Source organism: Aquila chrysaetos, chromosome Z (genome assembly GCF_900496995.4).
Source record: "Aquila chrysaetos chrysaetos chromosome Z, bAquChr1.4, whole genome shotgun sequence".
NCBI classification, from domain to species: domain Eukaryota; kingdom Metazoa; phylum Chordata; class Aves; order Accipitriformes; family Accipitridae; genus Aquila; species Aquila chrysaetos.
The window spans coordinates 7808305-7824729 of record NC_044030.1 but is presented as its reverse complement, the minus strand read 5'-3'; the positions used below and the strand labels follow the sequence as shown (position 1 = coordinate 7824729).

Sequence of the window (16425 nt, the reverse complement as noted above, 5' to 3'; positions counted from 1 at the left end):
CACAATTTTACCTCTTGGATCCTCTACAGATCTGTATTTACATGAGTTTTACCTAGTATTATCCAATATAAATATTAAGGAATAGAACATAGGGATAGAAACAGAAGTATTTGGTTTCTTACTGTTTTCTGTCACTAGACCATTTCTCTCTCTTGGATGTACTCCATACATGAAGCTTTCTCAAATGCCTGTTTTGTAGTTGTTGCCTCTCCTCTCTTTGTATATGTTTAGAGATGAAAAAGAGATAAAATCTGTGAATACACTGTTAGGACATATAACTTTGATCCCAAGAAAGAAGGCATTTTATTGTCTTCACTTTTATTCCAGGAACTCTCCAGTGTGTAAACACTTCTGTTACCTGCTGAATGTTAAAAATATGTTCATCTGTTTTCAAATTATAGAGTACAGCAAGGTCTTAATCCTAATGTCAAGAGAAAGAAATCTTAATTCTAAAAAAGCATACAGGATCTTAACAACAGACATAAAATTGCTCTTCTCTTTCGGAGATTTTACTCATCTGATTTTTAGCACACATTGACTTTTAGAGTCAGATGTTTTTGGATGACATAAAAAAAATTGTCACTTTTCTGAGGACCCAACTTAAGGAAGAAGAATTTTTTTGTTGTTTCTTTCATGTAATGCAGTGTAAAAGTGTGTGGAATATCTTGATGGTGTATTCTAAGAAAATCCAATCATTTTTAATTAAAAGAACAGGCAGTATTGAAAGATGCTTTACGTAGTATCTATCCCCTTTTTTTACAAACTAAGCCTTCAACTAGATAAAACTAAGCAAAACTGAATTTGGAAAAAAACCATTGTGAGTAGGGTTAAGTAAATGATTAATTTTTGTTTTGATGTCCAAACAAAAATTGGTCCATTTTTTTTTTACTGAAAAAAAGCCTCTCCGTGGTTTCTGCTTTGAAATTTGAGATGTTTCATGCTGTTCCCTTTTTCTTTAAAAAAAAATAAAAAATTCTTGCAGCCTGAGGGCAAGTGTTACCTTGCAGGTGAGCCTTAAGCTTAGTAAGGAGTTAATTTTCCTGTCTTTTGCTAGGGTCCATTAGTTTATTTTAGATAGAGCTAGATCCCAGCAGAAAAAATTGCAATCAGTCTATTATTCTATTGTTAGCTTCTACTAAGATTGGACTACATGTCACAACAGTCTGAAGGAGACAAGAAGGGACAATTCTGCCTCCTGTTTCATTTCAGAAATTTAATCATCATTAATGGTTTCTTAGACTTTGAAATGTAAATTAATTATTTACCAAAAATAAAATTTAAATTCCCTTAGTTATGGCATAAAATGTAACTGAATGGAAGCAGGTATTGCTACAGATTAAGAGTTTTCTTGTGTTGATGAAATACAAGAATGCATATATATTTGGTGATTGTATGTTGACAGGAGCAGCTAAAGTGATATCACTACTGTACCATAATCACTATTCCTCTTTGGTAAAATATTCTAAATTTAACTTTTGTGTAGATCTGATACTCGTCTTCATAGAGATGACATTGATATCTGCTTCAGCAAAACACTGAATTCCTGCAAAGTACCCCAAATCCGTTATGCAAGTGTCGAGCGCCTTTTGGAGCGGCTAACAGACTTGCGATTTCTAAGTATTGATTTCCTGAATACTTTCCTACATACTTACCGCATATTTACTACTGCAGCTGTTGTACTGGAAAAACTTTCAGACATATACAGACGGCCCTTCACTTCCATTCCCGTCAGGTGAGCTCTGGGGTTTTTCCCATCTGTCATAGGTTTCTTACAGAATTACCATGGTGGCATTTGTTGTTGGCATTGTTGAAACCATGATTTTCTGTTATATAAACAATCTAAGAAGAAAGTTCTTCCTTTGTAAATAGGACATAACTTCTTAGGTAAGTCTGTCTCAACTTTCTGCCCAGGCTTTGAGGACTAAGTGTCATACAGATTTTGCAGTGCCATGCATATTTGCACAAAATTTGTTCGGAAGTGTTTTCACTTAAATCTGCTAGGCGTTTGTTATGATTCTGTTGCTTTTTTTTGTTTCTTACTCTCAGGTCTTTGGAATTATTCTTTGCTACCAGTCAAAACAACAGAGGAGAGTACCTGGCTGATGGGAAGTCGCCACATCTCTGTCGCAAGTTTTCTTCTCCTCCTCCATTGTCACTCTCCAGAACTTCGTCACCTGTCAGAACCCGAAAACTGTCGTTGACCTCACCACTGAATTCAAGGATTGGTGCCCTTGACCTCTCTACTTCATCTGTGGCAAGCAGTCCTACCTCGACCTACAGCCCAGCCACCTCCCCGCCGCCAACGGGTAGTAAAGTACCCCTGGACCTCAGCAAAGGGCCCTCCTCTCCTGAGCAAAGCCCTGGGTCCATTGAGGACAGCTTGGAGAACCCTCGTGTTGACCTCTGTAACAAGCTGAGGAGAAGCATTCGAAGAGGTATTACATACCCACAAAATACTGAATGTTACTTTTGATGAATAGGGTAGTCTCTAAGGTAGGCTTGACTTTTATCAGATTACTGCTTAGAAGTTGTTTCTCACGTCTTTTTTTTTCCTCCTGATCACCATCAGTTGTGTTGTGAAACCAAATACTCTGCTCTCTCTTTCATCTCTAGTAGAGGCTGCGATGCGTTGTCTGTTTCCACCGCTTTGTTGCTTCTTGTAGGAATAGTAGTATGGCAGAATGGCTTTGTGCGTTTTCCCTTCAGCAGAGTGTGAAGGAGAAAGGCCGAAGGAAATACTTGATGCCAGTTGTGTTTCCTGAGGTGAAAGATTTTGGAGTTGTACCATTACTACAGGAAGTAAAATATTAAGTTAAAAAGAAATAGGGATGTAAACACCTAACAGCTTTAACATGTACATAACAGGGCTAGTTTTCCAGGAGGATTTCATCACTAATCCAAACAGATAATTTATGTGATACACTTGGTACATTGGCGAGATTCATACCACCTGGTTGTTATCCATCCAGAAGGTAGATGTCTAATATAGATTAATTGCTCCTGGGCAAATGCCTGCTTTCCTCTACGGGTTGGGTAAAGCACCTTGGAATAGGTACTGCTTCCAGAGGCCTGAAGTTAGTTGATATAAACCTCAATGTGGGCATCTAGAATGGGATCATTGTATTTATAGATGGCAAAGCAAGAATGTATCTCTAATCTCATAGGATACATAAGTGTGCACCTATTTCTCATTGCTCTTTGGGGATGGATAGATGGTCTTCTGAACCAGAATAGAAGTATACAGTAATTTTTTGTATTGTTGTTACATTAAACAGAAGACAAGGAAATAAAAAAATGCTATTTTTTCCCTAAAATTCATGTTTAGAAAAGGTCTTGCATGGCCTGACTTACAGTCTGAGGAATTTGAACTGTTAATCTGAGCAAAATGTAGCTCAATTTTACTTGCAAGTACTGTAACAATGAAAATTGATACAACCCAAGAGGAAAAAGGAGAAAAAGATTATCAAACATAAACTAAGAAAAATATGATTGCAGCATTATGTCTACTCCTTACTGATGAATTGAAGTAAGAAATTTGATGTTGTATTATACAGAGAGATTGTTTTTACAGAATGTAGTCTCTTGTTTAAAAAAAAATGACCCACCTTAGCATTATAGGAGTCTATGCTTGCCCATGCTTTATGCTTTCATAAAATGCTGGTTGGCTGTTATACTTAATAATTATATTTCTGTATGCTGGATGTTTTTAAATGAATAGCATTACAGACCATTTATATATATATGTAAAATATAGTATTTTACTATGTAGAGTTGGGCAAATTCTTCTTGTGCACTAGCGTAACCACATTCAAATCCACGTGATGGCATAGCATGTCCCAAAATAGAGGCCATGCATTAGAAGTAATTGTACACAGGTAACTGCAGTCTTTTGTGTAATGTTTTTTGCTATATACTGTAAAGTAAACTAGTAAAGAATAGGTTATTCTGACCTAGTGTTAGCACTAGGCATTGTTGCAGAGGTATTAAGATTTTGCATTCCAGTCTATCAAAGCTGGAAGTGTCATCTGGGCAGCATGAGGAACATTTGGAAATGCCAAGAACCTCATATAAATGCTAAATTACTGTTTGTGCAGTGTCTCCAGTCCCTTTGGGGATCTCCTGCTGAACAGTTTGGAGGAATTTGCAGCTATATAGCTCTGTTCTGTGGGGTAAAGTCCTTTTGTCACACAGCTGCATATAGCATGTTGAGGAAGAGGAGTAAGTTTAAAAAAAAAAAAATCTCACAAGGAGAATGGAAACGGGTAGTAGTAGAACTACAAAATGCTAATCTGCACGTTTCCTGTCATACGTAATGCGTTTTTTTGGTTTTGAAGTTTTCTGGGTAAGGATGCCAGTTCTACTTAATCAGGAGGCACCACCCCATTACGGTTAATACTGTTGCTCTGGTACTGCTAGATTTCCAAGAAAACAGCTGTGGCTTACTCTAAATCCAATATAACCGTACAAATTCTGTTCAGCAGGACGTATTATAGTGGTTGTTGTTCTCCTTCAATGTTGTCCATTTACCTCCTGGAATTTCCACCTTCTTCACCTACTTCCAAAGTTGTTGTTTGCTTTCAAAGTTTTTGTTTTCCAAAGTTTTTGTTTATATATATTTTTCTATATACAATGCTAATGCTGCCGGCACAGTTGTCATTCATATCAAATGGAGGATATATTTTATCAGCTTCTTTTCCCTCATTTTAGAAGTAGTATTTCTGCCATTCCTTTTTTATTCTTTTCTAGAAGAACTCCTCCATGGAGCAATCTGCTCTCCAGTACTGTTTGGCCATTTTATTGGGCAGTTTTTGATTACACATAGTTATCCACCAAGGGTTATTTTCCCTAGCTCATACAAAACCTGTGAGTTCAAGTATCCTTAATACATGTGTATTTCACTGCATATTCTGCTGACTTAAAGTGCAGTCTTATCCAAGCTATTTTTAAAACTGACAACTTGCTGGTTTTCACCAAGTTCCTTATTTATGAGTTTTTGTGTGGCTATGTCATTGGTACAAAACTTTCCCAGTCCTTTAACTCCATCCAGAGGATAATTATTGCTGAGTCTTCTTAATGCAAAAGTTTCATGGAAACTTCCAGAAGCAGCAGTGTTTAAAAAACTATAAACCAGAGATTAAATGGAAACAACTTTGTGTTAGATGGTATTTAGTGGGATTAGGTTGGTATTGAAAGACTGGTAATAAATGCTATTAATTAATGGCCATTTTTAAAACATTACCAGTTTTGGTAATCACCAAAAAGCTATCACCATCAGTGAAGCCCCCTTTGATGTACATACTCTTTTTTATCATGCAGTACAGTTCAGATTGTTCAAAGCTGATCATTTGCAGACTTTCTATCTCTTGGTGTTTGTAAACTGAGAGTCCTGAATCACCCACATACTCTATAATCTCTGCAGAAGCACTCCGTATCTAAGACAAACTAACCTAATACTCTGTGCTTTAAAGAAGTGTATCTTAAAGCCCCATACTGTAGTTCTGTATGACCTCTTGGATATTTTCAAAGAACATTTATACTTTATAAATACATTAATTTAATGTAATATAATATAATACAATGTAATATAATATAATACAATAATTGATACATTAATTAATATATCTTGTTATAAATTTATTTTAATAAAATATAATGTAATATAATAAAGTACAATATAATTATAATATAAAAAGTTGTAATAATGAGTTGCAAGTCATGAGTGATAATGCCAGTATTAACATTTACTGTCTTTTAAAGCAGCGGTTCTAGAATCTGTGTCAGTGGACCGGACAATTCCTGAAAGCACCTCAGCAGTGGATACCACAGAGCTTTCACCGTGTAGATCCCCTTCAACACCACGTCATCTCCGCTATCGTCAACCAGGAGGTAAGAACCTGATGTTTCTTGCCTCTGTGAGTCACTTTAAAGAGTTTACATACTAGAGCTGTAATCTTTGCAGGATATTAGGAAAGAATAATGTTTGAATAACGTGTTTTGCTTGTATTTTCCTTATTTCTCAGGTATTTTAAAAAAAGCCGTTAGAATATGAATTACGCCAGTTAATTTGTATAGTAGTAACAAGAGACTTGGAAGCATATTGGGACTTTGGTAGGATGAAATATTCTATATAGCTTGAGCAGGATGTGCCCAAGTTCAAGACTAATATTGAATCAGTCCTATTCTCACAAAACTCTCAAGACCTTGACAGATTTTTTTCAGCTACTAAGAGGACATGCTTTGGGCACCATATGTAATCGTGAAATACAAAAAACCCATTATTGTCAATGGGGAGTGACTGTGTCTGTTTCTTCATATAACACTGAATATTTACAGATGGCGTCACATTATTCATTCCAAAATTTGAATAAACTGCTCAATTGAAGAGGAAAAGTGAGACCTGGAGCTCCTCAAATAGCTCTCACATGACTCTTTGAAATCATTAGCAGAGCTGTGAGCTACGTCCATGAACGCTTAAAATGCTGCCATCTCATGTAAGCCAGATTTCTAGGCAGTTATTTCATGCCTGGGATTAAAACAACAAAACCAGAGCAGTGTCTTCTCAACTGTTAATAAGTTGCTGAGACACTTTTAATTTTAAACCAATAGTAATCTTCTGTTACTGGGCATGTTTATGGTGAGGTGGCAAGATTTGGGAGTTGGAAACTGGGGAATGATGCCATATTATGAGTACTAGTCAGAAGCAAGGTTCACAGCGCTCCCTATAAAGTTTGATAAATTGTGCAAAACTGTACTCATCCTAGGCAGTGACCTGGGAAAATATGTGAATCTAGTTATCAGAAGTTGGTTAATATGCTTAGCTCTCTAACATGATTCTTTAGTTATGTTAATTTTCTACACCATTGCTTTTGTCTTTTTTTTTTCCTTTTTCTGTTTGGTTACTTGTTGGTTCTGTTGGTTGCTTGTTCCTCACCTTGGCAGTGTCTTAGACACTTTTTTCCATAGCAACATTAATTATACCGACCTGGATATGAAACTTAAATTGCAAACAAGATTATGACGTTTTTATTTCGCTTAATATTAAGTCCTCTGGCAATGAAAACGTAACATGTTCACAAAGTATAAACATTAGTGAAGATTTTAAGGTTTATTGTTGCGTAACTTGAAAAATATGAAAAGTATGTATACTTTTCTCTGTCTATTTCCTTTACAGTACAAACTGCTGACAACAGCCACTGTTCAGTTTCTCCTGCTTCTGCTTTTGCTATTGCTACAGCTGCAGCAGGGCATGGGAGTCCACCAGGTGAGAGAAATGTGTTGTACCAAAGAGGGATAATAATAAGATACGTAGGTCTCAAAAGGTAAATATTTCTTAAAAACATACTTATCTGAATCCTAAATAGCCTCTGATTTGGTACTTGAATCTGCTGTTGTTTTGAGTCTAGAATCCTGCCTTTTGTGTGGACATTGCAGTACAGCATTCACAGATAATTGGAGCCTTGGCTTCCAGTTATGTGGCCATTATGAAAGCATTTGTAATGTAACACATTTAACTGAAAGTGGAATTGACTCATAAGAATGACTAAAACACATTAAGGCAGGGTGTTCAGGTACATCCCCCCTGCTGCATTTCCTGCTGTGGCACTCTGGAAATTTTGGCTGATGAAGCAATTTATGTCACCAAAGAGTAAAATCATCTTTTAGCCTGTTTATATACTACCCTGTCTTGGGGACTTGCCAGCAACCATCACTGTATCTGTTTGAAAGAAGTAAAGGATGAGAATGTATTCAGAAATATCTTTTAGAACAAAACATGAAACCTATCAAATAAGGACTACATACTATACCACATACCTTCAAGAAATTTGTTAGAACTTTGTGCCTTTGTTTTGTGGACTCTAAGGAGATTGCCATACTATTCAGTGAGATTTTGAACTATCATGGTATAAACCAATGATAGCTTTTCTTGCTGACTTAAATCAGAATTATATTTGGCACTCCACATTTCCAGTTCATCTATCAGTTGAATTCTTGTATTCTGTCCTTAATACTAGTCCAGCCTATTACTGAAAGGTTAATATTTTACATACATGTAATCTGCCAAACACCTAGATCATATCTTTCTTGTTTTTATTTTTTTGTATTCACTTACAATTTTATTTTGAAAATGAGCTTTTTTATGCCCACGGTTGGTATATATAACAGCAGTTGTACTTAACTAAATTATTGCAAGTGTGTACTGTATATTCCTTGGAAAGCAGCTATGTTGTCTATTGACTGGAGGTATTTAGTGCAACTTAAAATATTTACATTTTGAATTCACTTGCTGTCTTGCTGTCTTGCTGTGTACCCTTTGACATATTAGTATTTTCTGCTGAGTCCTGTCCTAGGTCATGGTACAAATAAAAAGCAACTTTTTTAAGGTCCACAAAATTACTTTTACTTTGCATTGACACACTCAAACCCCACAGTTCATTTTGATTATGTATGACAAAGCGTAGTCCCAACTGTAAATTAACAGCTGCCTCTTTTCCATCATAACAGTTGGAATGTCAAGAAACTGCTTTGAACGCCCTAGTCTCAAAATCACTCATGAGATTCTATGCAAGTCAGTAAATCATCACTATTGATTTCAGTGGATTTTGTATCCACTGTGTCTAAAGTTGTGGTCATTCACTTGAGTGAGTAGGCATCATGAGAAAATAATTTCTGGATAAACCTAGATCAGCACTCCTATTACTCTGGTGTGTTTCCTGTGATCTTTAGATGGTAACAAGAGAGTAAAGTTCAGTTTTAGGAACTTTATGAACCTGTCACAAACATGTACTTAGTAATTTTTTTTGAAATTATGATTATCCTCTGCCTTTGGAATCAGACACTGTCAAGGAATCAGCAACATTTTGCTTTATGAATTAATTCCAGTATGTTTACAAATTGTTCAAAAAACACAGTAAGAATAAAAAATACTGTTTTTTCCTGCTAGGACCAATTCAATTAAAAATTACTGCTTTTATATTGCTAAAAGCACAACTTTTCAATATTTGTAGTATTGAAGTGTGAGAGAAAATAATATCTGCAGGTATGCAATCAATTGAAGGAATATCAAAGCATGGAGCTGTTGAAAAAGGAAAAAACAACATCCCTAATATTCTTAAGTACTTTTTTGTATTGCTGTTTAAGCTAGTTCTGCATAAAAGGTCATTCTCCTGGGTGATATAAAAAACCAATAAGAAGGTTCTGCAGCAAATCTGACAAGAAAAGTGTGTGGTGGGAAGTCTCAGGAGACTGAGCTGGAGCAAGGCTGGCCACATGTAATCAATATGAAAATTCAAGGCTACAAACCACAGCTGAAACAGCTGAATTACCTGTTTTGTAACTTGATGCAATTCATCATGGTAGAGATGGTATTAAAGCTGCAGAGTCATGCAGTTCAAATTTGGGTAATTCAAATAATATTATTTCTTCCCCATGTATATGTTATCATAATCATGTGTGTTTGTAAAATAATGCCTTTTTTTCCAGTGTGCTCCTGTCTCATTCACTGCATAGGATGGACATGATCCCTCAGTGAATCAGATTTGGGTAGTGAATGAGATTTATGGCTTTTTTTCTTTTTTCAGTTGGTCCTTGGCCTCACTGCCGCAGACATTTTGATGTGTGCCATTTAATATACTCTTACATGGAATATAAATAGAATGGCAGGTGAAATTCAGTGTTGATAAATACTAAGTGATGCACATGAGGAAAACCAGTCTGAGCTCTACACTTGAAAGGATGGGCTCTGTGCTGGACATTATCGCTCAGGACCAAGATTGGGGGATTACAACAGATAGTTCCCTTAAACGATCTTAGTGCTCAGCAGGACCCAAAAAGGTAAAGGAAACATCAGGAATTATTAGCAGAGGAATAAAGGACAAAGCAGAGAAGACCAGTATAAATCCAGAATTTGCATGCATATTGAAGACTACGTACAGTTGCGGTATGTCCTGTTTGAGAGGAGGGGATGAGAACTAGAGGAGGCTGAGAGTTTGCAATCAAGGATGAGTGGAAGTATCAAATGGCTTCTGTGCATTTGAAGTTTAGAGAAGAGATTACTTGGAGGGTTGATGAGAAAGTTCTGCAAAATCATGTGTGTCACAGGGAGGGTGAGTAGGTATTTGTTGCTTTTTCTGATGCAAGAGGTAGGAGGCAACAGATTAATTTCATGAGGCCAAGGTTCAAAGCAAACACGAGTTTCTGGTTCTTTGTGCAATGAATAGAAGGCCTGTGAGATTCTGCTGAGTGACATTGGGAAATTAAGAGACCCAGGTTCAAAAAGTGGACAGTTGCCTGCAAGCGAGAGTAGTAGTTTCTGGACTGGAAACTAGAACAGATCAGGAGCTGAAATCAGTTGGAGGTTGTGGGAGAGTATTAGGAGGTAAGAGTCATCTGTGTGTCTTCTGTTCTCAGCGTTCCCTGAAGCCATCTGGCTTCTAGCCATTTTGTTTTGTTTGCTTTGTTTTCCCAGGGTATGATCCCTTAGCTCTTCTCAACTTTTCATCTTCCAGTTCTGACTGTTCAGGGATGCATTGAGGCAAGCAGGTTAACAGACTCATTGGAAAGTCCTGTAGTCACACACTCAACCAGAACCAGACATGAAGAATCATCTCCTGTGGAGAGTGCTGGCCATAACATTTTATAATTGCTGTCACCATGCAATGATAAGTTTATATACTGATAAGTATGCAAAGCTCTGAACAGCTCTCCCAGGGCATATGATGGCTTTGTATATCTTCAGATAAACACCTAGGGCAACACTGCCTATGTTGGTCCTGTCTGCAGGTTGCATGCCAGCAAGTGGCTTGATGGGAAGCCAGAGTTGAAAGACTTTTGAGTATTTTGGTCTGCTTTAGGTATTGGTGCACTTCCCCCTTTGGATGCAGCCTGAGTGCAGTGCATGTTGGCAGTGTTCTCAGTCTGCTCCATTCCCACTCTGTGGGGATCAATGTGGGTTCATTTGTTATCTGGGTGCACAGGAGGTACACATGTAGGGCTAGCAGGGCCCTAAGAACAGCTCATGCTTGGGTTGGCCCACCATATGCTGCATTCGCTTATGAGCTGCTGAAAAGGAGGTGCTGGGCACCACAGCGTTGTTCTGCAGCGTGCAGAGCTTCCTGCAATATATGGAACCTTTCTCTGAACCAGGATGATTCAGGTTCTTATGCCCTTCAGCAGTTTTTTTTTAACTGAATGATTTTGTTGCCATTAATTTCAGTTATTTTACAAGGTAGCTGCTTTTATGATGCCAAGCTGTACTACTTGTCCTATTGTTTAGTGCATCTGTCTAGTTAAATATGCATCTTTACATATCTTAAACATGTTTTTGTCTATTCTCTTCCAGAAAATTTGCCTATTACTTATTTATTTTAACAACATGATAAAGATAAATAGAAATACAAAGTGAAAGCACAGAAAGTTAAATAAGACACCCCAGGTGCACAGCTTGGTGCCTGCATGAATGATAATATGCACAGTAGGGATAAATAGAGCATGTTGTGTCTTTTACATGTCCTTTCTCTTTTGAGGGACGTGAAGGATGGCTGGATGGCTCATGGCTTGCTGTAGTTGTAGCGCTCTGTCAGCATTAACAGATTGCTGCACACTTTCATTCTTTTCCCAGTTTGTAAGAATAGGAGAATAATACTAACACATTCTAAAATAGAAATGGACAGGTCAAAGCATCATTATTCTCCAGTCTTCTACAGCTTTCTTTCATGGCAATAAAGCTCATTCTTCAGCAAGGGAAGAGGACAAAGTTACACAAGCATCATTCTCCAGAACAGTGAAAGATACCCTGTTTTCGTGACCGGATGTAAACTAATATAAACTCAAGTTGTTGATACAGGGACACATATTCTTTACTTATTCTGAATTACTATCTCCCTTCTCATGACTCTATCATTGCTCCTAGCACTTCTGCTCACCTACATGCTTCTCAGAGTGGTAGATAAGCCCTGAGTAATCACAAACATATGCCTGCTCAGAGGCATCAGTTACTTGGGCTGTTTCTTTCCCCTCTGTTCACATACCTCGAGAAAATTCGTTCTTGATTTCTGCTTGGATCAGTGACAGCTTCCAAAAGCGACACAAGTTATCTAGCATCTCTGCTCTGATGTCTGTCTTACAATAATGCTAATGTTCTCATCCTAATGAATGTCCTGCTAATCTCTTCTTTTAGCTTTGCAGTGAGAGTTGGGTAGTCCTTAAGCAGAACTCCAGGGAGCTGCAGTGAGCCCCATCTCTTCAGGAGTGATTTGCTTCTCTTCTCTGAGAGTCTGTCACACAGCCAGTGTCAAAAAAAGGAGTGAGACTGGTAATGTGGGAGAGAAACCTCCTGCCAAAATTCTCACCAATCATTTGTAGTTTTGCTGCAAAAATCCTACAGATGTTACAGGAATTAAGTAAGAGCGGTATAATCTATATAGCACCCACACAAACCCTAGCACTAGATAAAAACAATTTATATGGAAAAGTATTTCTTTCATCTGTGGCTTGTAGAACTTGTAAATCTCCCTGGCTTATCTTTGTACAATTCTTTCAAACACATTACTGGTTTTTTTTCTCCTTCACTTTTTATGTCATGCACAGAATCGGAGCACCACGTCAGGATCAGCAAGATACCAGGCACTGATTTTTAAAGGAAAAACATCTTTTGGTATTCATTTACTGAAACTGCTTGCTCTGTGAGCAGGTCCTCATAGTTGTTAATCCTCATAAACTATGAAGGTGCTCTGTGTGACTAGAAGAGATTCGAGCTTTACTTAAAATCTCTGAATAGTTGTAGGGATGAAGCCAAATTAGCAAAATAATCCTACGTTGTTTTTGTAAATAATGAATAAAGTAAAAAGTACTTATATAAGCCTAGGAAACATACAAATGTCTTCTCTGCTAAGAATGTCTAACACAACTTGAAGAAAAATAGTTAAATTGATCATTTTATTTTGAAACAGTTCTACTGAACATGGGCTTCAAGGAGATTGTTTTGACAAAAACTTAAATTCAAGATCTAAACTGATCTTACATACTTCTAATGTATTTTATACCTGTAGCACGTAGAATCAAAGAACTTCGAGAAGCTTATTTCTTCCTCAACTGAAGCTAGAGACCAAAAATTTCCCAACATGGAAAATAAATGTTAGACAAGAAGCAAATACTTGAACCCAAACAAATGGGTTGTTCCCTAATGAACATAGCAGCTTTATTTCAACAGCTCTATCATCTGATTTTGAGCTGGGTACGTCAGTACTTCCAGCGTGCCGCACGCTTCAAAGCTGCCTTCCTCCTCCTACAGCATGCCGATCGGTGCTGTAGAGAATGTACCATTTTTCACAAGAACAAGGTGACATATTATGGGAGAGGATGGGAGTGGGATGGGAGCTTGTGGTTGGCAGGAGGGCCTGGCTTCTTTAGTATAAGCATTTGTTTTTTAAAACACATGTGAAAGAGAGAGGAGAGAGTGAGAAAGAAGTAGGGAAAAAAGAGTCTTTGGGGGAGTATCTCTGACAAATAGGAGTTGCACGTAGGAAAATCTGCCCCATGCTAGCAAGGAGGAAAGATGGTTTTAATCTCTCTGATTTTAGTGATTTAAAAGAGCAATTAAAATAACAGCTTGAAGCTTTGAAGCATATACACAAAAATGAATTGCTTATATACTATCCCTTTCAATTAATTGCCTGCACATATCTCTGGTGCTAAATTACCTTTGACTTGAGTTATTTACCCGAGTATGGTTCAGGAGAGAGAATTTTTCCTGAAGTTTCTGCATTTTGCAACTTGTACCCTATCAAAGAACATCTTAAAAATCTCTCAAACAATCAGCCTGTAAATCCTTTCTTATGCAGAGAAAGTACAACCAGCTCCTTCTCTTTTCACAAATCCATTCTGGTAGTTTGGAGAAGCAATCTTAATCTAAATTGTCCTTGGTTTTAGGCTAGCAAAACTGATCAGCCTGTTTACCAGATCATTTTCTAGTATCATCTGCTTTTCAATAGTTCTTACAATCTGTTTGCAGAAGTGATCAGACAGTCCTTTGCAGCTGCAGCAGATTCTCAAAAAGCAAGCACAAAGCCTGCTCCATTAATCTGCTAGCTGCAGCTGCTAAATACAAGCAGTATCTTCCTTCAAAGCAATTCATTATGCCTTGGCATTCAAAAGTACTTCCTGGTGCCACTTCTGCACACTGCCACTGAGTAGTTTCCACTGTTTCCACTGTTGACAATGCATCTAAAACAGACTGTGAATTCTGGATTGACGGTCCTGTGATCACGTCACTGTCTGTGGAGGGATCAAGTTCCTTTCTTAATCTTAAACTTTTTATACAAAGTTAGTTATATGCTACTTTCTGCTGATAATCAGTTATGCATTAGTGCATTAGTTATATACATGAGTTATGCATTAGTGATGGAAAAGCTGTACAGAGGGAAGTGTGTAATCCTTTTACAGTATAAATGTCTGATTTATTTTGACTTGGCTATTTTTGTATTCTTGATCACTGCCTGGGATAAATCATTGTAGGCCCTTTCTGTACTTGTTTGACCACTTCTCATGTAAAGCTGCCAAACTTCGGTTTTAGAGCAGTTGAACATGGTTGAGGATAAACTGTGGAAATACTTAGGGAAAAGTGTCAACTTTAAGAGCTGGTAATTGATGTGAAAGTGTCAACTTCAGGAGCCACTGAAATTAATATGGAAAGTCCTTATCTCCTCAGAGGTGCTGTAGGTGTTCGTCTGCCATAACATACCCCAACTGTAACAGCGATAACAAATATAAATGGACTTTTGTAAATTACAGCTATAGTTTCTAGAATGGCATATCTCTTGAAAGCTGCATAAGTACTGAAGTTGAGCCAGATGAGTCCTCTGAGCTCTCAGTATGACACACTTTATCCACACTTTATCCCTGTTCGATTACTGTCACGATATTAGTTCATAAAAATTAGCTAAAAGTAGTAATTCATGTTTCATAGAGATCCAGATTACAGAGTGGGTCATGTGTAGGCCTTTCCATTCTGATAAATCAGGCACAGATTGATTAAGGCTGACAGCTTATTTTAGAAGGTCAAAACTAGCATCAGAAAGTTTCACAAAAGTTTGTAGCGAGAGCTGTGTAGTTTATTTTAGATTGTGACCGGTGGTGCTATGCTGCAGTCATTCAAACCACTTGCCAGCTCCCAGTGTGACAATATTTTCGTTTTGTTTGTTCTGGCATAAGCACTAATTGGAGTAATGGAATGACACAGCTTGTGCCAAATGATACAAGGGAGATCAGATCCTGTGTGCACGTTCGTGTGTCCATGTGTCTGTAGTAGTATGTATAGCTGTGCCAAGAGGAGGCACTGTAGCTGTACATACTGCTGCCAGGTGCATTCAGCACTTAAGCTGAATAATGTGACTTGGAGATGTACCATGCAAAATAATGAAGGCATACGCTCCCAGTGGGATCCCGTTGATCCCTGAAATGGAAAAGCACATAGAAACATACATTATGCTTTAAACAGACACAGTACTTCTTTGGTTGTTACCATGTCGCACACAGGTTGACCTGAGTATATAGTTCCACATACAAGGATATCAGCTGTACTGTTCAGGGAGTACTTCCCTAATTCTGAACAAAGGAATAATAATAATGTGGCATTACACCTGTGGCATTACATTTCCTGAGACAGAAATTCTGGAGTAGGCAGCTGAGTTAGTATGGAATTTGGTAAAGATAGAATTAAGCGAGGTTTGTGAGGGAAATTATTGCTTTTTTTTTCCATTGTAAGAGGGTAGTCAGAGATTTTCTTGCTATGATGAATGTTATGTGGAAGGCAAGCGGTATCTGATGGTGACGTCAAGATGGATTCTACATTATGTGGGTAGCTGGGTAATGCACTTCTGTGTTGTGCTGTAGTAAATACTTCAAATTATATCAGTGGTTACAAGCCAACCTTTGGAAAGTATATATTTCTTTCTGGCTTTAAGTATCCACGTCTAAAGCAAACCCAGAAAATGTGTGTCTTTTTCTAGTTGATATTCAGTATGATGCCATAAACATTGCTATTTGTAATAGTTACAGTAGTTTTGCACTCCAGTAGTTTTCTGGGTTATAACATCTCATTCCCTGTACTGGAAAAGCTCTGTGGAACTTTTTCCTTATGAATCCAGACCTGAAAGAAAAAAATTGTGATGGTGATATGTCAATCAATAATCAAGTTAAAAGGGATTTCATCCTTTTGAATCTGCAGCTTATCCCAGCAGGACTACTCTTCACAGGAGTAAATTGGCACAACTGGGTCACAAGTATCACAGAGACTGTTTCTAAGCAGTTGGAAGCAGACCTCAATTTTAACTGTGCTTCTTCAAGTCATGGATTCCTACATGGAACTTCAAGATTGAATTTGAGGGCATCTAGCTTCCTGTCAGAGATAATGGGATACCATCAAATCAT

At 37.5% G+C, this 16425-nt stretch overlaps 1 protein-coding gene across 2 annotated transcripts in view; it reads left to right on the top strand.

Annotated features, from left to right (window-relative positions):
* Nucleotides 1-16425, top strand: part of RASGRF2 (Ras protein specific guanine nucleotide releasing factor 2) — a 131572-nt gene that overhangs the window by 71660 nt on the left and 43487 nt on the right. The window contains exons 14-17 of one of the 2 annotated variants that reach the window (XM_030004761.1): nucleotides 1484-1732; nucleotides 2047-2435; nucleotides 5761-5886; nucleotides 7172-7261. In XM_030004761.1, the coding sequence (XP_029860621.1) occupies nucleotides 1484-1732; nucleotides 2047-2435; nucleotides 5761-5886; nucleotides 7172-7261 (854 nt within the window). Of the gene's footprint in view, nucleotides 1-1483; nucleotides 1733-2046; nucleotides 2436-5757; nucleotides 5887-7171; nucleotides 7262-16425 lie in introns of both variants that reach the window. The other variant, XM_030004760.1, reaches the window with a different exon arrangement.